The 21,665-nt window shown below is 36.9% G+C and overlaps 1 protein-coding gene across 4 annotated transcripts in view; it reads left to right on the top strand.

Moving 5' to 3' along the window:
* Nucleotides 1-21,665, top strand: part of RAD54B (RAD54 homolog B) — a 126,693-nt gene that overhangs the window by 75,967 nt on the left and 29,061 nt on the right. For 3 of the 4 annotated variants that reach the window (XM_063726727.1, XM_009243954.3, XM_063726726.1), the window contains exons 9-14: nucleotides 3,207-3,346; nucleotides 5,202-5,492; nucleotides 9,942-10,117; nucleotides 16,753-17,014; nucleotides 18,527-18,593; nucleotides 18,784-18,984. In XM_063726727.1, coding sequence (XP_063582797.1) covers nucleotides 3,207-3,346; nucleotides 5,202-5,492; nucleotides 9,942-10,117; nucleotides 16,753-17,014; nucleotides 18,527-18,593; nucleotides 18,784-18,984 — 1,137 coding nt within the window. Of the gene's footprint in view, nucleotides 1-3,206; nucleotides 3,347-5,201; nucleotides 5,493-9,941; nucleotides 10,118-16,752; nucleotides 17,015-18,526; nucleotides 18,594-18,783; nucleotides 18,985-21,665 lie in introns of those variants that run through there. The other variant, XM_054518675.2, reaches the window with a different exon arrangement.

Genomic DNA, 21,665 nt, shown 5'->3' with positions numbered 1-21,665 from the left:
TTGAGCTTCAACATAGGAATTTTAGGGAGATACAGTTCAGCCCACAATTAAGAGCTGAATGATTATTATAAGATCTTTGATGCCCTTTCATTATATCAGAGAAAAGATAAATCTGAGATTTGAAGCAAAATTCTTATTACAGACTGAAAATTTAAAAACACACATACTGCTATCAAATGTTTAGACACTAGAGAATAGAAATCATCCTCCAACCTCACCTTCTTAAATGTTAGCACCTGACATATTTTGTTATTCGTACATACACACAGAGAGCATACTTGCAAATTTTAAAATTCTTTACACGTACATACAAAACACATCTTTTTGCACATACACATGTGTACATCAAAATGTCTTTCATATAAACATTATTCTGTAATGCATAATCTTGAAAACTATTCTTACAATTTAACATTAGGTTGTTTTTAATTCTTTACTGTTATAAATAATGTGGTGATGAATATCTACAAGCCTATACTCTTTCTGTATAGATTCCTAGAAGTGTGCTTATAGGATTAAAAGGAAAAATATAAATGTGTATAAAAAGCTCTCAGAGCTTTTTATGGAGGTTACAGGAGGATATTGGTGTAGGTTATTGACAATGTTGGGTTGGGTGGTAGATTTATTTCTTTTTTTAAAAAAAAAACCGAAAAACAAAGAAAAAGCTTTTTTTTTTTTTTGTAGGGATAGGGTGGAGGTAGGGAAGAGAAAGACTCCTTTCATTTTCTCAGAAGTTTCTTTCCCATACTCTTGAAAATAGTCTTAGTAAGTACACCAACTTGACTTGAAAATCTTTAGTTTTTTCTTTTTTTTCTTCTACAGGTTTTACCTAGTCTAGAATTAGAGCACTGAAATAGCAAATGGAGGTCTAAATTGCCACTAGAAAGCAATGTGACAAACTCTTACAATGATGCTATACTATACTATTGGTTCTCTCTTGTAGCCATATTCCCCTTCTCATCTTTTTTCCCCCCTTCCTTACTCTTTTTTCTTCTTCTTTTCTGCCCTAAATCCTTTTTCCTATTCCCTTCTTGTGTTCTGCTTTTCCTCCTTTGTCCAGTTTTGCTCTTGCCTCTTCCCTTTGTATACAAAGGGAATCATCCCATCACAGTTGGGATGATTTCAGATGCTGGTAACAGATGATCTGAATCAGATGTGCTTATTCCCCCATATAAGTGGAAGTCTAAAGGTGGGGCAGGCTACAGCAACCCAACGTTGTCATTAAGGATTCTGGTTCTTTATGTCTTCTGCTCTGCCATATTTGGTGTTGGCTTCATCCTCAGGCTGGTAGCAAGTGACTGCAGCAGTTCCAGACATCACTGCTAGATGTGATGATATCCAAAGGAGAACAGGACAGGCTCTTCTTGTTTCTCTTTGTTTAAGAGTGAGGAAACTTTCCCCAGAGCCCCTCTGTGATGACTTCTCATGTCTCATTGGCCAGGATGAGTCACATGCTACTGATGGAACTTCTTGGTGCCCTTTCTAGCTCTCCTTTTCTGGGCTGTTGTATCCATCATTTAGCTGCTGGTACTATTGATTAAACAATTTAGAACCCCTTCCTTTTCTGGAGAATTTGATTGAATGAGAGCTGTATTCTCCTCTATAGTTTGCAATCAACGATTGACTGATTTAGGGGTAAGCAGCAAATGGCAGCTCCCTTGCCTTAGAGTAATTTCAGGGCCAACGTTATGGTGCAGTTTATGCTCTAGAGCTCCCTGTAATTTAGCTCAAGCTAAATTATAGCTGAGGCCATTCTTGCTTAGTTTTTTCCCCTACCATTTTCTGATTCCATTATTCCCTTTCTCCTGAGAGCTCTCCCTCTGTAAATCACGTGCAAACAAATCACTGTCTTAGGCTCTGCTTCCAGTGAACCCAGTATGAGACAAGAACCCTTGCGTACGTCAGTCATTTGCAAAGGAGGGCACAGAATTACTATGATTGACTTAATCATTTGGGGTTTGATGAATGTCTGAAAGCCAACCACAGTGATCCTTCTACTGTTCTTTCTCTTCTTTCCTATACTCCCCAATCTTTGTCATCATCATGCATATTCTTTTAGAGGCTTAACTGAATATATACCAACATAAATGTATTTTTCCCAACTCTTTCAATGATGTGTCTGAAAATTTAAAACTGACTAGATGTGTTAAATTAAAAAAAATTAGCAATTGCTGGTCCAACCTGGGGATGGGGAGGACTCATTAAGTTTTAGGGAGGTGATTATTAAATTCCTTGACATTAAAAAAGTTATGTCATCTATTTTAATGAAATAAATGCATTTTTATTTACTTTTCACATTATTTATATCTTTGGACAACATTTTCTAATCTCTTATTTGAAAGCCATCTGATATTACATTGTTTGTGCTGATTTATATGTTCTTTTGGCACTATTATAATTATTGAAACATGCTGTTTCTTTGAAAATTAGCCAAACGCTATTGCATACTATATGTGATATATAGAAGGTGTATGAATCCATTACAGTCTGTATTAACCCTTTGGGCAGTGAAGATCTTAATTTGATCTGATAACTTTGAAAGGTAGTAATAATAGGTGCCATTCAATGAGTGTCTACTGAGTGTCAGGCATTTTGCTGGGTACTTCATATACATTGTCTTTACTTTTCATTATAATTATTCTGGGAATTTATTATCTTCATACGTTTATAAGTGGAAAAAAATCCTGAGTTTAAAGGACTTAAGCAGTTTGTCCAAAGTCACATAGCTATAACAACAGTAAAATTACTAAAGTTATAGAACATTTATTATGCTCTAGGCACCATTCAAAGTATATTATATGGATTGACTACTTTGATCCTCACAACCCTAGGAACGACTATTACTATCTGCATTTTACAGAAAATAAACTGGTGTAAATAATTTTCTCAGGGTCACTTGGAGTAAGTGATGCAGGTAGGATTTGAACCTAAGCAGTCAGACTCCACTGAGCCTGCATCAGTCACTATGCTATACTACTATGTAAGAATTTGGTATGCAATTAAAACCAGAGTTAAAAGTTTATGTGGTGATTAATATGTTTTTTAACTTGCTTTGACTGCTCTTTCTTAGTTTTAGGCAATTTGCTTGTATTTATTCCTTTTAGGGAATAAATTTCTCCAAACTTCCATTGTGGTTTTGCTATAAACCTGAGATTGTGATTGTAAAACACAAACTTGACCTTTTCCTCATTTTTGTCTCTCTTTAGGTACTCCAATTCAGAATGATCTGCAAGAATTTTTTGCATTAATTGATTTTGTAAATCCAGGAATATTAGGCTCTTTGTCATCTTATAGGAAAATATATGAAGAACCCATCATTTTATCGAGAGAACCTTCTGCTTCTGAGGTATAATTTACTCTAATAAATAAGTTTTTAAAAAGCCGTATGTCTGAGGAAATCATCCATAACTTCATATTATTTTGATTTAGAAAAATCAAGTGTGAACTCTTTATTTTTCTCCACAATCCTTCATTTCTTGCATTCCTTATTTTAGAATATGACATCACTTGTCTAAAATTCATGAATAGGAACTTCATAAAGAATTATGACAATAAACATATAAAAATGTTCATCCTTACTAGTTTTGAAAAAAGTAGAACAAAATAACCAAAGTGACTTTTGTACTTTTCTATTGGTGTGTGTTTGTTTATTTAGAGATGGTGTCACTCTGTGTTGCCCAGGCTGGCCTTGAACTCCTGGAGTATCCTTTTGCCTCAGCCTCCCGAGTAGCTGGGACTGCAGGTGTACACCACCTCCCCAACTTGGATTTACTAGTAGTAGCAAGTGTAGGCAAGAGTCTCCTATTTGGAATGTAAATTGTTGGTTGGAATGTACATTGGCACAACTTGGGGAAAGTTTGGCAATGTATATCAAAAGCATTAAAACTGTGTATATCTTGTGGCCTGGCAATACTCCTTTTACGAATTTATTATAAAAAAATAATAGTACATTTATTTAAAAACTTAGCTGGCTGGGTGTGGTGGCTCATTCCTGTAATCCCAACACTTTGGGAGGCTGAGGTGGGTGGATCACGAGGTCAAGAGATCCAGACCATCCTGGCCAACATGGTGAAACTCCGTCTCTACTAAAAATACAAAAATTAGCTGTGCATGGTGGCACATGCCTGTAGTCCCAGCTACTCAGGAGAATCACTTGAACCCGGGAGGCAGAGGTTGCAGTGAGCTGAGATCATGCCACTGCACTCTAGCCTGGCGACAGAGTGAAACTCCATCTCAAAAAAAAAAACAAAACTAAAAAACTAAAAACTTAGCTATAAGGTATAGGGTGACCTTATGTCTACCAAAAAAAAAAAAAAAAAAAAATCAGCCAGGTGTGGTGGCATGTACCTGTGGTCCCAGCTACTCGGGAGGCTGAGGTGGGAGGATTGCTTGAGCCTGGGAGGTGGAGGTTGTAGTGAGCTGAGATCACATCACTGCACTCCAGCCCTGGGCGACAGAGTGAGACTCTGTTTCAAAAAAAATAAAACGAAACGAAAACTTAGCTGTAAGGGTAAAAAATTAGAAACTGGCTGGGCACAGTGGCTCATGCCTGTAATCCCAGCACTTTGGGAGGCTGAGGCAGGTGGATCACTTGATGTCAGGAGTTTAAGATCAGCCTGGCCAACATGGTGAAATCCCATCTTTACTAAAAATATAAAAATTAGCCAGATGTAGTGGTGTGTGCCTGTAAGCCTGTAATCCCAGCTACTCAGGAGGCTGAGGCAGGAGGTTCCCTTGAACCCGGGAGGTGGAGGTTGCAGTGAGCCGAGATCGTGCCACTGCACTCCAGCCTGGGTGATAGAACGGGACTCTGTCTCAAAAAAAAAACAACAACAAAAAGAAGCAAACTAAAGGAAACACAAATGGGAAACAAACATTTTTAAAGGTAGGACAATGGTTAAATTATGGTCTACATGTTGTATACAGACTATATTTCATTGAATCTAAGATTCTACCCATTATAGGATATATCATTATTTTGTTATTTAGGAGACTGTGACTTCACTTAATTAAATGGTTATGCTAAACATATAAATAGATCATGGTTGGTTTTTCTGTCCCTATACTCATATTTTATTTCTTCTTTTAAAATTTGTTGGGAAGCAATGAGTAAATGGTTTATCATTATGAAATCTTTAATGTTCATTTTAAGTGTATTTTTGTTTATAACACTTTCATTTAAGTCTGCTATTTTTCCATAGGAAGAAAAGGAGTTAGGAGAAAGAAGAGCAGCTGAACTTACTTGCCTCACTGGACTCTTTATCCTTAGAAGAACCCAAGAAATTATAAATAAATATCTCCCACCTAAAATAGAGAACGTTGTCTTTTGCCGACCAGGAGCACTACAGATTGAGCTTTATCGAAAGCTGTTAAATTCTCAGGTTGTCAGGTTCTGCCTTCAAGGGTTGTTGGAAAACAGTCCCCATCTAATATGTATAGGAGCTCTTAAAAAACTGTGCAATCACCCCTGCCTTTTGTTCAACTCTATAAAAGTAAGTGCATAGTATCTGAAACTGTGTCAGGGATATGAGGGTTCTATAGTATATGAATCTAAGAGGGCAGACAGGGCTAATTTCTGAGGTTGCATTTGTGGGTTTTCAAAAAGCTCTGCTGGCTATCTAGTATGGTTCTGCTGTAGAGCTTATCCAGCCTTTCACTTGTTCTTCAGAGCATGTCCACATTCCTAGAGCTGAAGTAGGGAAGAGATGAGTTTGAGGTACTGCCTTCTATAGTTTGTGTCCAATCCCCTTTGGTACCTTATCTAATACTTGGCCATGGTCTCCCTTCCTATTTTATGTTAATATAGTCTGTCAGTTTTGTTTGTTTGGTGCTGACAAATACAAAATTTGCCATTAAAAATAATTTATTTTTTTCTCATTTTGAAAGTGATACATGAGTGTGCATAAAATTTAGAAAATTCAGAAAATCACAAAGCAAATAAAAATCATCTTAAGCTCAACCCATGGAAAATCACATTTTGGTATTAATAATATTAGCTAACAGTTATTAAGCACTAATTATACACAGGTTGAGCATTCCTAATCTGGAAATTAGAAATTCAAAATGCCCCAAAATTCAAAACTTTTTGAGTGCCAACAGGACATCACAGGTGGGAAATTCCATACCTGACATCTTTGCTTTCTGATGTTAAGTGTGCACAGACTTTGTTTCATGCACAAAGTTATTAAAAATACTGTGTAAAATTACCTTCAGGCTATGTGTATAAGGTATATATGAAATATAAATGAATTTCATATTTAGACTTGCAGCCCATGCCCAAGATACATATATGCAAATATTCAAAAATCTGAAAAAATCTGAAATCTGAACCACTTCTGTTCCCAAGTATTTTGGATAAAGGATGGTCAACCTATACCAATCGCTAAGTGCTTTATTAGTGTTATTTTATTTATTATTTACAAAACTCTGTGGAATAAGTACTATTATTACCATCCCCATTTTTTTGGTGAGGAAATAGGGGCTCAGATATATATATATATAAAATCTATCTATATATGTAATCTATATATGTATATATAATCTTATTCTACAGAAACTTAATGATGCTGTTTATTTATTTATTTTTTGATATGAAGTCTTGTTCTTGTCCCCCAGGCTGGAGTGCAGTGGTGCGATCTTGGCTCACTGCAACCTCCACCTCCCGCGTTCAAGTGATTCTCCTGCCTCAGCCTCCGGAGTAGCTGGGATTACAGGCGCCTGCCACCACACCCAGCTAATTTTTGTATTTTTAGTAGAGACGGGGTTTCACCATGTTGGCCAGGCTGGTTTTGAACTCCTGACCTCAGGTGATCTGCCTGCCTCGACCTCCCAAAGTGCTGTGATTACGGGCTTGAGCCACAGCACCTGGCCTTTTTTATTTATTTTTTTAAAAAATATTTATTTAAAAAAAATAGAGATGGGGTCTCACTATATTGCCCAGGCTGGTCTTGAACTCCTGAGCTCAAGTGATCCTCCCACCTCAGCCTCCCAAAGTGCTGGGATTACAGGTGTGAGCCACTGCGCCCAGCTGCAACTTAAAAAAAAACTGATTCTATATACAGTGATAAAAATCAAACCCTTTGGGCATGAAGCACAGTAACAATAGCCAAAAATTTCTTCATTAAAAGGAAGACCTTATCATGGCCCAGAGTATACCAGTTAATTTAGAATATGTTTGTACATTCGTGAAGAAAGCAGCAGGGGGCTCTGAGTGTTTCTCCATGTTGCCATGCAGTCACTAATAATAGGCATAGGATACTTCAAATAGGGTACGTAATTTATAGTCTGACATTTATTCAGAAAAGCCTTTTCTCTAACTTCATAGCAAATAAGGATTGATATAAAAGGGCAGAAATGAGCCTTCTACATGTATAAGTAACCTTTAAGCAATGGCTTGTAACTATGTTTCTATTGAAACTAAATTGTTTCCCAAGTTCAATTAAGATGTTAGGTCTTTCTTTAGGAAATGTGAGTGGAACGTAACCAGTAACAATATCATAACTCATAATTGAAGTGTACATGGAGTCAGAAGAGATAGTGTCCCAATTAGCTTGATATGAGAAGTCAAACTGGTAAATCTCTATGATGGAGATGCTGCGTCAGGCTGTCACAGTATAAAGATATTATCTATTAGTCAATTATTAATTAGTAGTACATATTATAATATCCTGGGAAGCTCTTAAAATTACATTAATCCAGGCCTCAGCACGTATGGATTAATTGAGAGTTTGTTTGAGAGTAGGACCCAGGCATGAGCATTTTTAAAAAAGCCTTCTCAAGTGATTCTAATACGTGTTCTTGGTTAAGAACTTGTGCATTAAGATCACCCATCTTGGCCAGGGCAGTGGCTCGCGCCTGTAATCCCAGCACTTTGAGAGGCTGAGGCGGGAGAATTGCTTGAGGCCAAGAGTTCGAGACCAGTCTGGGCAACATAATGAGGCCCTGTCTCTTTAAAAAAAAAAAAAAAAAAAGATCACCCATCTCCCTGTACTCTGATTTAATATTCACCAGACACCTTCTGTTAGTGTTTGACTTTCCCTGGGGATGTTCTTTCACAGGACAGAATGCATGTGCATAGACTAATTGGTCTAAATAGGCAGGTCTCATAGGTCAATAAATTTTCATTCTGACTTATTCAGTCTCTCAATTTGGTTAATATGAATAATTCCCCTAGAGCTTAAGCATATTCAAGTTTCTGAAGATGAAAAACTGTATACTAGACCCTGGGCCTGTGGTCCTTTGATGATCTTTCCAAGTTGTAGGCAGAGCTAACCTAAAGCAGTCAGCAACTACTACTTTCTCCTCATATGTCCCAGTGATAGAAATATTTTAGAGTTCCTAGTATTTTTAATCAAATGACTACACCTAAATATTGCTGTATTTTGACAGTAAGCCAAATTAGAATTAGTACTCTGTGCCCAGCATTTTTATACATTTCACATGGGATTCACTACCCTTAAGGTGTTTCTAGTATTACTAAAGAGGTTGTACAACACACAGGAAAACATTTGTGAAGTATTAAAAAGTCATTCGATCTTGAACAGCCCTGGGGTTAGGGGTGCTGACCCCTGTTCGTGCTGTTGAAAATCCCTTTATAACTTGTATGACTTTTGACTCCCCCAAAACTGAACTATGAATAGCCTACTGTTGACCAGAAGCCTTACCAGTAACAGAAAGTCAGTTCACACATATTTTGGATATTATATACTGTATTTTTACACTAAAGTAAGCTATAAAAAGAAAATGTTATTAAGAAAAGAATGAAGAAGAGAAAATATATTTATTATTCAGTATTCAGTAAGTGGAAGTAGATCCTCACAAAGCTCTTCACATTGAGTAGGCTAAGAGGAGAGGAGGCAGAGGAGGGGTTGGCCTTGCTGTCTCAGGGGTGGTGGCAGAGATGGGAGAAAATCTGCATATAAGTAGACTTGCGTAGTTCAAACCCATGTGTTCAAGGGTCAACTGCATATCATTAACTGCTCAATTAGGTAAAGTCAAAGCTGAAGTGTACTGTGTAACCATAAAGGTTAAAACTCAGTGCAAACAAAAGCTATCAATAATCAGGTATAATTTGCACTGGGTCCTCAAGTATTTATAGGATTGGGATAATTGAGCAGCAAAATGAAAAAGTATTCCAGACAAGGGGTTTAGGTTGAACAAAGTTTCAAAAACAGTGATAAATCTGGTAAATATGGGAGAGAGTTAAGAGACCTGCCAATCCTAGGAATTTAACCAAAAAAGTGATGTAGTCATGAATATCTCTGATCTCTAGTTATATGTTCACGTATCAGCTAGGCAGTTTTGGAGGGGGAATTACAGAGGTGCTGATAATCACCTTGGAATAAATTTATTTTACAACTATTGGTGAAATAAACAAAAAGTATTGTTGTAAGAAAGAATAAATTTCCCTGTTAATTTATTGGTGAAATTCTTCCTTCTTACAGAAGAAACTGGTAAGATTAAGTAAACGATAGTGCTTGTTTTTGGATGTAAAGTTGTTGTATGAAGCCCACAGTTCAGTAGAGAATACTAATAGGGAGGGAAGGAGAGAGGAGAAGAGAAAAAGATGTATCAAAGATGCAAAATGTTAGGGTTTTGGAGAGGATGGATTTTGTATCACCATTTGCCCTTTATTTCCCTCTCCTTTGTCTGCTCCTACTTCCGGTAGTTACATGTGGGAAATATTAATACTACACTTGCACGGTGAAGGTAGCAGGCATCATGAGATTGCGTTAGAACTGCTCTGTAACTAACTCAGTAGAATGCATGTTACTTTTTTCAAAAATGATCAAATCATGACCTATAAAGATTTACCTAACAATTTCTTGGACTTTTCAGATAGCTGTTAATCTTCACGTTTTTCCTTCCATAATTTTAGCATTTTCCCCTCCTAATTAAAAAAACAAACATGAGCCAGCATTAACAATCATCATTTTGAATAGGAAAAAGAATGTAGCTCAACTTATGATAAAAATGAAGAAAAGAGTCTATACAAAGGCTTGCTAAGTGTGTTTCCTGCTGACTACAACCCTCTCCTGTTTACTGAAAAGGAGTCAGGAAAACTACAGGTGTTGTCCAAGCTCTTAGCAGTTATCCATGAACTTCGACCTACTGAAAAGTAAGATCGATTTAACAAACTTATAAGTGCTCATAGAGTTTTAGTTTGCACTATTTCTTTACTTCCTACTTCCCTTTTAAAATAAGAAAACATTTAAAATAAGTTGTTTTATTCTTTGGGAATATGGTTAGCTTCCAGTATTTCATAAACTTATAATTAACAATGTATCTATAAGTTTTAAGAAAATCTAAACATATGTATACTTTTAAAAACCTAGTGATATTTTCTGATATATAACACTTATTTCTCAATTTTTTTCAGAATCCTTTCTTCTTTTACTGTTTCTTAAATACTGATACACCTTAGGATTTTCTCTTTAACTTTCTCACTCAACACACTTCCTGAGTGCTGTACTCCCTGTACTTTCAACTATTGCACCCACACATGCACACACACATACACGCAAACACACACATGACCATACCATGTGGTCCAGTGTGTGTGTGTGATGACTATATATATTTTATATCTTCTTGGATACCAAACGCATATAATATTGAAACAAATTTGTATCTCTAGTTCAGTCCTCTCTTCTAATTTCTACATCTTTATTTTTATGAAACAAATTTATATCTCTAGTTCAGTCCTCTCTTCTAATTTCTACATCTTTATTTTTAAGTGTTGAATGGACTTCTAAATCTATCTTGATGTCCTATAGTACTTCAAACTTCCCAGGTCCAAAACCATGTGACAAAACCATCATTTTGTTATTGCAAGCCTCATCTTGTCCCATTATTCCTTGGTACCATAATGCAAGCAAAAGCCCTGGAAATTATTATAGACTCACTTTTCTTCTTCATTTATCCCACAGTGTCAGTCACTAAATTCTATTGATTTTATTTTTTAATTTCAAGACTCCATCCTCATTTTTCTGGTACCAAGATTTTTGTTTTGATTCTTAAAATTACTGATTTGGGTTATGATGGTCTCTTATAAGCTACTTCCCCTCTTACTTTCAGCCCCCTGACATACTCAACATTACCCTGAATTATATTTCTAAAATATAAATATGAACATGTCACTCCTTTTCTTAAAAAATCATTTGAAGACTCCCACTTGTCTTCCAGAAATTTCTAAATTCTTTAGCACATTAGGCAAGACTCTTCATGATACGGTTAATGCCTCCTTTTCCAGCCTCATCTCTCATCACTCCTTCACACATACCATGTGGTCCAATCACACCAAACCACCTGCAGAACCTGTAATTTGCCCCTGTAATTCTGCTCTGCTCTTACATGTTGCAGGTTTCTGTGCCTGGCTTACCTCTGCTTCTTATTCTTCTGGCCAGCTTTTTCTCTTTGTTAAGCCTCAGCTCAACAGACCAAGTGCAATTGCTTATACCTATAATCCCAGCACTGTGGGAGACCAAGGTGGGAGGATTGCTCGAGGCCAGGCATTGGAGGCCAGCCCCTTTTCTACAAAATAACAACAACAACAACAACAACAACAACAAGACTCATCTCTCATGCTTTCTCCTATCTCAGATTGAGTTAGATTCCCCTCCTCTGTACTCTCATAGCATCCTGTACCCACCTCTAATGGAGCTCTTCTCACATGTTTTATTAGATAATAGTTGATATGTGCAAAAGGGCATGTGGGATGTATATATGCAGATTGTGACCCAGTTTAAGAGTGCAAACTTTCACTTTAGCTTCTATTCATATCTTAATATTATCTTATTTTTTTTTAACTGGATTTTTTTTTCTCTCTTCTCTGAAGAGTGGGCGGGATAAGTGGTTGTTATTGGACAAAGGATAATGAGTGAAAAGAGTTTTGGAAGAAATGAGAAGAGATACAGTTTGAATATAGGTGTGAGAATTTATCTTTGAAGATGTCATAGGGGAAAGTTTCCCTCTTGTGGCAAGAAGGAAGAAAGGAATGAAGAAAAATATACTGATTAAGAAAAATAAAAATAATATTTGGGGATTGAAGTTGGGGTGGTCTTTTCTCTTTATCTTGAGACAGGGTCTCACTCTGGGGCACAGGCCAGAGTGCAGTGGTATGACCTCGGCCCACTGCAGCCTTGACCTCCCAGGCCCAAGTGATCCTCCCACCTCAGCTTCCCATGTAGCTGGGATTACAGGAATGTGCTATCACGCCCTGCTAATTTTTGTATTTTTGTAGAGACAGGGTTTCACCATGTTGCCCAGGCTGGTCTCTTAACTCCTGAGTTCAAGCAATCTGCGTACCTCAGCCTCCCAAAGTGTTGGGATTATAGGTGTGATGGTCATTTTGACTCCTTGTGGGTCCCTAAGAAACCTAAACCTTGCCATGTTGCATTGAAGGAGAAGCTACACTTTCATAAGTGGCACAGGCTGGGTCTTTGTTCTGTTGCTTCACATTATCTGAAGAGATCGCCTTTTCTTTAAAAAAAAATTATGGTAATATAGACATAACAGAGTTACCATTTTAACCATTTTTTTATGTATAATTCTGTAGTGTTAAGTACATTCACATTCTGGTGCAACCAATGTTCAGAACTCTTTGCATCTTGCAAACAAAACTGAAATACTATATCTATTAAATACCGACTCCTTATTTTCCCTTCCCTTAACACCTGGACTACCCTTCTACTCTCTGACTCTGACTATTCTAGATACCTCATATAAATGGAATCATACATTTTTTTTTTTTTCTTTATGTTACTGACCAATTTCACTTAACATAATGTCCTCCAGGTTTATCCATGTTGTAGCATGTGTCAGAATTTCCTTCCTTTTTAAGGCTAAACAATATTCCATTGTATGTATATACCACATTTTGTTTATCCATTCATCTATTGATGAACACTTGGGTTGTCTCTACTTTTTGGCTCTTGGGAATAATGTTGCTGTGAACATGGGTGTGCAAATAACTTTTCAAAACCCTGCTTTAAATTCTTTTTTTTTAATTTATAGATATATTTTTATTATACTTTAAGTTCTAGGGTACATGTGCACAACGTGCAGGTTTGTTAACATATGTATACATGTGCCATGTTGGTTTGCTGCACCCATTAAATTCTTTTGGATATAAATCCAGAAGTGGAATTGTTGGGTCATATGGTAATTCTATTTTTAATATTTTGAAGTACTGCCCTACTGTTTTTCATAGAGGACTGCACCATTTTTATTTCCACCAACAGTACACAGGGTTCAAATTTCTCTGTCTCCTTACCAACTTTGTTACTTTCTATTTTTTTGATAATTGTCATCCTAGTGGGTGGGAGGTGGGATATCACTGTAGTTATGATTTGCATTTCTCTAATGATTAGTGATATTGAGTACCTTTTAATGTGCTTTTTGGCCATCTTATCCTTGGGAATCCCCATCTTATCCTCGGGAATACATTCCAAGACCCGGAATGGATGCCTGAAACCACAGATACTACCAAGCCCTATATGGATTGTTTTTTCATGTACATACATACCAGTGATAAAGTTATAAATTAAGCACAGTAAGAGATTAACAACAATAACTAACAATAAAATAGAACAATCATAACAGTATACTGTAGTGAAAGTTATGTGAATGTGCATTCTCTCTCTCTCTCTCAAAATACCTTACTGCGTGTAATATTTTTGAACTGAGGTTGACCGCAGGTAACTGAAACAGTGGAAAGCAGATCTGCAGATAATGGGGTACCACTGTGGTCTCTAGGTGCCTCTGTAATTTCTTTGTCTTTCCTCTGTCTTCCTGTTAAAATTTGAACTGATCTCTAATCTTGCTTATAGCTGTCATCCTGGGACTTTTTTTTTTTTTTGAGATGGAGTCTCGCTCTGTTGCCCAAGCTGGAGTGCAGTGGCGTGATCTCAGCTCACTCCAACCTCTGCTTCCTGGGTTCAAGCGATTCTCATGCTTTGGCCTCCCGAGTAGCTGGGATTACAGGCGGATGCTAATTTTTTCATTTTTAGTAGAGATGGCATTTCACCATGTTGCCCAGGCTGGTCTCAAACTCCTGACTTCAGGTGATCCACCCCCCTTGGCCTCCCAAAGTGCTGGGATTATAGGCGTGAGCCACCGTGCCCAGCATCCTGGGACTTTTAAAAAGCCATCACCTATGCATTAGTCCGTTTTCACACTGCTATAAAGAAATACCTGAGAGTGGGTAATTTATAAAGGAAAGAGGTTTAATTGACTCACAGTTCCACGTGGCTGGGAAGGCCTCAAGAAACTTATAATCATGGCAGAAGGCAAAGGGGAAGCAAAGACCTTCTTCACAGAGTAGCAGGAAAGAGAGAGCTAGCAAGAGCAGGGAAAACTGCCTTATAAAACCAGCAGATCTCGTGAGAACTCACTCCCTATCACGAGAACAGCATGTGGGAAACCGCCCCCATGATTTAGTCACCTCCCACCTGGTCCCTCCCTGAACAAATGGGGATTCTGGAGATTGTAATTCGAGACTGGATTTGGGTGGAGACACAGAGCCAAATCATATTAACTTATAAATTCATTTTTTTCCTCTTCTGTGTTGTATTTTCTGTTTTCTGAATTTCACATTTTGCTGGAGCACATCTCACAGTAGTTTCCTAAGAAAGATGGGAGATTAATCTTTTTGACTTCTTGTACATCTGAAACTGTCTTTATTCCACACTAGCACTTGACTGACAACTTCCCTTGTCATAAACTTCTAGATCAAAGTAGTATTCCCCTAGAATTTTGAAGACATTGCTTTACATGTTGTTTTCTAGTTTCTAGTTGCTTTTGAGAAGTCTGATGATTTTCAAATTTCGATTCATTTGCATATGACCTATTTTTCTTCATCAAAAATTGATCAACTTTTATTCATTCTTCATACTTTGAGTTATAATCTTGATATACCTTAATATGAGTCCTCATTTTATTAATTGAGCTGGGAACTTTTTAGTAGGTCCTTTTTATCTGAAGGCTCCATGTCTGGGAAATATCCTTTCTCTCTCTCTTTTTTTTTTTTTTTTTTGAGACAGAGTCTTGCTCTGTCGCCCAGGCTGGAGTGCAGTGGCGCGATCTCGGCTCACTGCAAGCTCCGCCTCCCGAGTTCACGCCATTCTGCCTCAGCCTCCCGAGTAGCTGGGACTACAGGCACCCACCACCATGCCTGACTAACTTTTTTGTATTTTTAGTAGAGACGGGGTTTCACCGTGTTAGCCAGGATGGTCTCTATCTTCTGACCTTGTGATCCGCCCGCCTCGGCCTCCCGAAGTGCTGGGATTACAGGCTTGAGTCACCACGCCCGGCCTTTCTCTTAAAACAATTTCTTGTTTTCTTTGGAATTCCTGTCAGTCGGATATTAAACCTCATGAATTGATTCTCTAATTCTTTTTTTTCCTTTCCTATTGGTCATCACTTTTTCTTCTTAATGTATTTCCTGTCAAACTCTCGTACTATTATCTTCCAGCTCTCCTGTTAAAACTTTGTCTATCATTTTACATTTCTAAGATATTTTTCTAATTCTTGATTGTTCCTTTTGAAAAATTGCATCCTCTTCCATTGAATGATAGATAGCTCTTGTTTGAGGACATTAATTATTTTTGGAAAGTTATCTTCTGTTTTTTTTCATCGCTTTAATTCAGGTTTGTTTGTTTTGATTTTTCCTTTTCATGTTGAAGCTCACTTCAAATAGCTGGTGTTCCTTGGTGTCCACAGTTAAGAGTGAAGCAGTAAAACATTAATTGAACACTGTATGGATAGGCAGGGCTTGTTGACTAATAATCATCATTGGGTAATCAGGCAGCAAGCTGGCTTTTTAATTTGGGGACTCCCTATCTGTGGATCCTTTCTGTGGAATCATTTAAGTCTTTCCATAGATGAATCCTTTAGTAATATCTTCCTTGGGCTAGCATGTGGGGTGCCTGGCTGCTGGTATTCTAGTAGTTGGCAGGAAAAGGGTAGAGGGATCTTATTCAGTATCTAGACTTTCATGAACACATTTTTTTTTTTTTTTTTTTTTAAAGACAGGGCCTTGCTGTATTGTCCAGGCTGGACTGAAACTCTTGGATTCAAGTGATCTTCCTGTTTCAGCCTCCTGAGTAGCAGGGGCTACAGGCATAAGCCACTGCATTGGCTCTCCTGCCTTCTACAGTCAGTTCCCTGGTCTAAGTTTCTTTGTTTCTTTGGTTTATTTTCTCCCGATAATAAATACTTTATTTGAGAAAGAAAAGTCAACTGATCACATGGGAGCAGGGCCTGGGTTCTACGTACCAATGTTGTAATAGTTCCAGTCTAAATTCCTTCCTTCTCAGGTACCTTAGCAAGATTCTGTGGTGCAAATGAACTTTCATTTGTTTCTTACTGGAATCTCCCTCTTTGGGCATGTAGGCGTCACCTTATGTATACTCCTAAGCAGGTGACTGCTTCACTATGCTTTTTGTTTTCAAATATCTTCAGAGTTAGTTTCTGTTCATTTTTGTATTTTGCTCATTCTCTTGCTGTTTTTAGAGTGAACCTCAGAGAGATGAAGAAGGCAGAAAGGTCTTTGCCGCACTATCTTAAAACTGGAAGTTTAGATATTGACTTTAAAATGGAATATGCAGGAATACCTATGTTTTAATTGTACAAGGTCATTGTTGCATGTTCTCTCAATGTCAGTGATAATATTATTGTGGTATTTTCTTTCAACTAAGAAAATCTAATTCTGCCTTTAAATTTATCTAAAGAATCTTTCTTTTTGATTGACAGGGTGGTGTTGGTATCCAACTATACACAAACCTTGAACATTTTACAAGAAGTATGTAAGCGTCATGGATATGCTTATACAAGACTTGATGGACAAACACCAATCTCTCAAAGGCAGCAGATTGTTGATGGCTTTAACAGTCAACACTCTTCTGTTTTTATTTTTTTGCTAAGTTCAAAAGCTGGTGGTGTAGGACTTAACCTCATTGGAGGATCTCACTTAATTCTCTATGACATTGATTGGAATCCAGCCACTGATATTCAGGTAGGAATAGTTATGCATTAAATAGATATTATTGAATGCCTGAGGATACAATGCCTATTGAGGATACAAAGATGATGATGATATATAATATCCACTGCATAAGGAGCCCTTATTTTGCATGAGGCACTCTGCTAAGTGCTTTCCATCTATTTAATCTTCCTAACAAGCCTACAAGGATGGATATTAGTAGTCCCATTTTACAGATGAAGATATGGAAGCTTGTTCTAGATTCCACAGCTTGTAAGATGCAGAGCCAGGATTCAGACCTAAACCTGTATGTCTCCAGGTTCCAGTTTACTGCAGAGTTGGGCCTTTAGGATGTTCGTGACTATCAGGTGAAGACAATAAAGTTACAGATGCTATGATTAGTGTTTATGCAGGCTACAGTAAGAGTATAAAAGTAACATATTTAGGAAAATATTTGAGAAATCTTTGGTTTTCTTTAGAGTACAGCCTATCTTTTTATATCTTGAGTTTTCTACCTGTAGGTTTGCACCTCAGTTGGTATATGCATTGGGGGATCCCAAGACAACCCTCAGGTTTAATGATTCACTAGAAGGACTCAACTGAGAAAAGCAGCTATACTCACAGTTATGTTACATTATAGTAAAGAATACTCAAAGCGGTAAGGAAAAGGTACTAGGTCCAGGGCAGAGTCCAAGAGAGACCAGGCACAAGCTTCCAGTTGTTCTCTCCCAGAGGAGTTTTATGGACAACACTTAATTCTGTCAGCATTGGTGAGTGACAGTGCATATAGAATACTGTCCACCAGGGAAGTTCATCCAAGTCTTGGTGTCCAGAATTTTGTGTGGGGTCAGTTCTGTAGTCATGGAACACCTGCATAACTGACCTTAGTTAATCAGCCTTTAGCCTCCAGAAATCGAACTACATGATCCAAGGCCCCACCATGTAACATTGTTAGCATAAACTATCTGGTGTGGCCCAAGGCTTCTGGTAAACAGACACTCATATCAGGCAGGACATTCCAAAGGCCTAGAGATGATCTCTTAGAAGTTGGTTGAAGGCCAGATTTTTATTTGAAATGTGCAGGGTTTGAACATCAACACTTTATTGCACAGTATCATTGATAAATCTTTAAACCACAGGGATCCACCTAGAGCCTTAGCTGATTACATGTGTCCTAGGTACTTCTCAGGGGCAAATCTTTAGCTATTTGGACTGAGAATGAACCTCCAAGCCCATGCTACACTTGGTTCCTTCCATTCTTGCTGTCCATACTCACTGTCCTATTGATGAAGATATATTCTCTCACTCTTGCATGATACCCCTGTAGTTATTTTACAGTACCATAGTAAGTGTTCACTCATCCCTTTCTTTCTGCCAAGAAAAAGCTATGAAGTAGGGCGTGCTTCACACACCTGGGATTTGTTTTTTGAAGCTGTATGTAAAATATAGAATTCCAAATTTTAAAACATATTTCTGCAAATTGCGTATGTGGAAAGGGCCATCGGTTTCTACTGTACTCTCAGAATTCTCACTTATTTTCTATAGGCAATGTCTAGAGTATGGAGAGATGGTCAGAAATATCCTGTACATATTTACAGACTCCTAACTACAGGTAACAGCCCTTCAGTGTGACAAAAAATGTATACCCTTTGAATAATTAAAATTATTTTTTGTTAGCCTGTGCTTTAGTGTCAGGGATATATTGTTATTTTGTTAACTAGTATGTTACTAAACATTTTACCCAACAAAAATATAATGAACATAAAGATCTGAAGCAAATCTAATGAATGTTTTCTCTTTAGGTACAATAGAAGAAAAGATCTATCAAAGGCAGATCAGTAAGCAAGGTCTTTGTGGGGCAGTTGTCGACCTCACCAAGACATCTGAACATATTCAGTTTTCAGTAGAAGAACTTAAAAATTTGTTCACATTACATGAAAGTTCAGATTGTGTTACTCATGACCTGCTTGAATGTGAGTGTGCAGGAGAAGAAGTTCATACGGGTTAGTTATATTTTAATTCTGTTACTATGTAGTAAAGTTAATTTATTTCTCGTTAGCAGTTGAAAATATTTAAAGAATAACTTTATAATATTTACCATTTGCATATGTTAGTTTTATTTTTTTCTCAGCTCATAGGGCAGCTGCCAGATAGAGATATTTGAGAAAGTATTCAGTAGAATCTTATTCTCTCAATTTTAGCTTTTTATTTCTGAATCACTTGTGAAAAATTGAACTTATTTAGGAAAATCTTTCAAGTCCTGGTGTAATGGCTTTGGAGTTAGAGTTTTTTTTTTTTTTTTTTTTCCTGAGACAGGGTCTGGCTCTGTTGCTCTGTTGCCCAGGCTGTAGTGCAGTGGCGCAATCATGGCTCACTGCAACCTCCACCTCCTGGGTTCAAGCAGTCTTCCAGCTTCAGCCTCCTGAGTAGCTGGGACTACAGGTGTGCACCACCACACCTGGCTAATTTTTGTATTTTTTGTAGAGACGAGATTTCTTCATATTGCTCACACTGGTCTCGAACTCCTGGGCTCCAGCGATCTGCCCACCTCAGCCTCTCAAAGTGCTGAGATTACAGGTGTGAGCCACCGCATCCAGCCAGAAAAATGGTTTTAATCCCTATTTCTCTTTCACAAACATACAGTTGACAGAATAATTCTGTTGTTTATGTTGTACAGAATTTATTCATAATGGGGTCATATTTTCTGAGGCACTTAGAAGCATGGGTCACCATACTTCTCAGTACTTGATGTAACTGCTAATGCTGCTTAAGTAAAGCTGAAAACTTACCCTCCAGAATAGACACCATTCAAAAAGGAGCTAGATCAGGAGTAGGACTTGAGCAATCAATGTCTAGTAGCTGCAAGTTACTTGATAAATTATATTAAAATAGGTTGAAGAAGTTAGACTATATAAGACTGAGATGGAAGAATTTAGATTTTATATAAACATAAAATATATTTTATATAAATGTTTCTCTTCTATGGAAATGTTTCTTTATATAAATGTTTCTCTTTAGGTACAATAGAAGCTTATTAGTTTATTAGTTATTTATCATAAATTATATATGATTATATTTATTAGTTATATGTCATATATAAATATATAACTAATAACTAAATATAAATATAATGCACAATATATAATTATAACAATATAGAATATTTATGGTAGTTAAAATATGTATATATTTTTATTTTTTAGTGGGTAGAATTTAAACTTCATAGAAATGTTCAGATTTTCTCTTTCTTCATAGCCATTTTGGTAATTAAAAATATTAATTAACACTTTATCCTCCCTATTAAATTTTTTCCTGTTTTAATAATTTCTCTTTTCTCCTTTTTTCTTGTATTTACTCTAATGTTCTTTTTCTAATATTTAAGTTTAATACTTAGCTTAATGATTTTTCAGTCTTCTTTTCAAAGAAGTGGATATTTAAGGCTATACATTTTCCTCTAAGCTGCCTGTAATTTTGATATACAGTCTTTAATTATTCAGTTCTAAATATTTTGTTTTTTCATTATGATTTCTTCTTTGACTCATGAGTTATTTAAAAGTATGTTTTAAAGTGTATTTTAGTTTTTGTTACTGAACTCTGGCTAATGCTCTGTAGTTAGAAATAGAACTACATGATATGGATTCTTTGGTAATTATAGAGACTTGGGGTATGGTCTAGTGTGTGGTCATTTTTTGTAAATGTTTGTTTTGTGCATGGAAATCATGTATATCCTCTTAATTGCCTACTGTAGAATTCTGTCATATTAGCCAGATTTTGTTATGTAATCCATTTTTTCTTTTATAGATTTCAAAAATGACTAATTTGACTTTTGAATTGGTAATATATTTACATGACTCAATTATTTAAAAATATAAAATGTACATGGTGAAAACTCTTCCTCCTACTCTACCCTTATCTCCCTAATTTCTAGCCTTCTACATCAAAAGAAACCACCACTATTAGTTTTTTTGTGTATCCTTCCAGATATATATGTATGCATATATAAGCCAGTCTAGATACATATTCTTGCCCAGTTTTCCTCCCAATAAATTATAGCATATTATATTTCTGTACCTTTTTCACTCAGTAGCGTATCTTGAGATCTTTCCATATTGTTACAGAGTTTCCTCATTCTTTTTCTTCCTCAGCTGTATAATCTTCCAGTGTATAGATATATCATAATTTATCCCCCACTATATTTGTCTGTTTTCATGCTGCTGATAAAGACATACCCGAGACTGAGCAATTTACAAAAAAAAGTTTAATTAGACTCACAGTTCCACATAGCTGGGGAGGCCTCACATTCATGGCAGAAGGCAAGGAGGAGCAAGTCACATCTTACATGGATGGTGGCAGGCAAAAAGAGAGCTTGTGCAGGGCAACTCCCATTTTTAAAACCATCAGATCTCGTGAGACCCATTCATTATCACAAGAACAGCACAGGAAAGACCTGCCCCTGTGATTCAGTCATCTCCCACCGGGTCCCTCCCACAACAAGTGGGAATTATGGGAGCTACAAGATGAGATTTGGGTGGGGGCACTGCCAAACCATATCATCCATAGATGTACAATTAGGTTATTTCCCGTAAGTGTGTATTTTATTCATGTATCATTTTGAATATCTTCAGTATACCTATAAGGTCAATTTTTAGTATTGCTGAGTCAGGGAACATGTACATTTGTAATT

Source organism: Pongo abelii, chromosome 7, assembly GCF_028885655.2.
Source record: "Pongo abelii isolate AG06213 chromosome 7, NHGRI_mPonAbe1-v2.0_pri, whole genome shotgun sequence".
Lineage (NCBI taxonomy): Eukaryota > Metazoa > Chordata > Mammalia > Primates > Hominidae > Pongo > Pongo abelii.
This window is presented reverse-complemented; position numbering and strand designations above follow the sequence as displayed.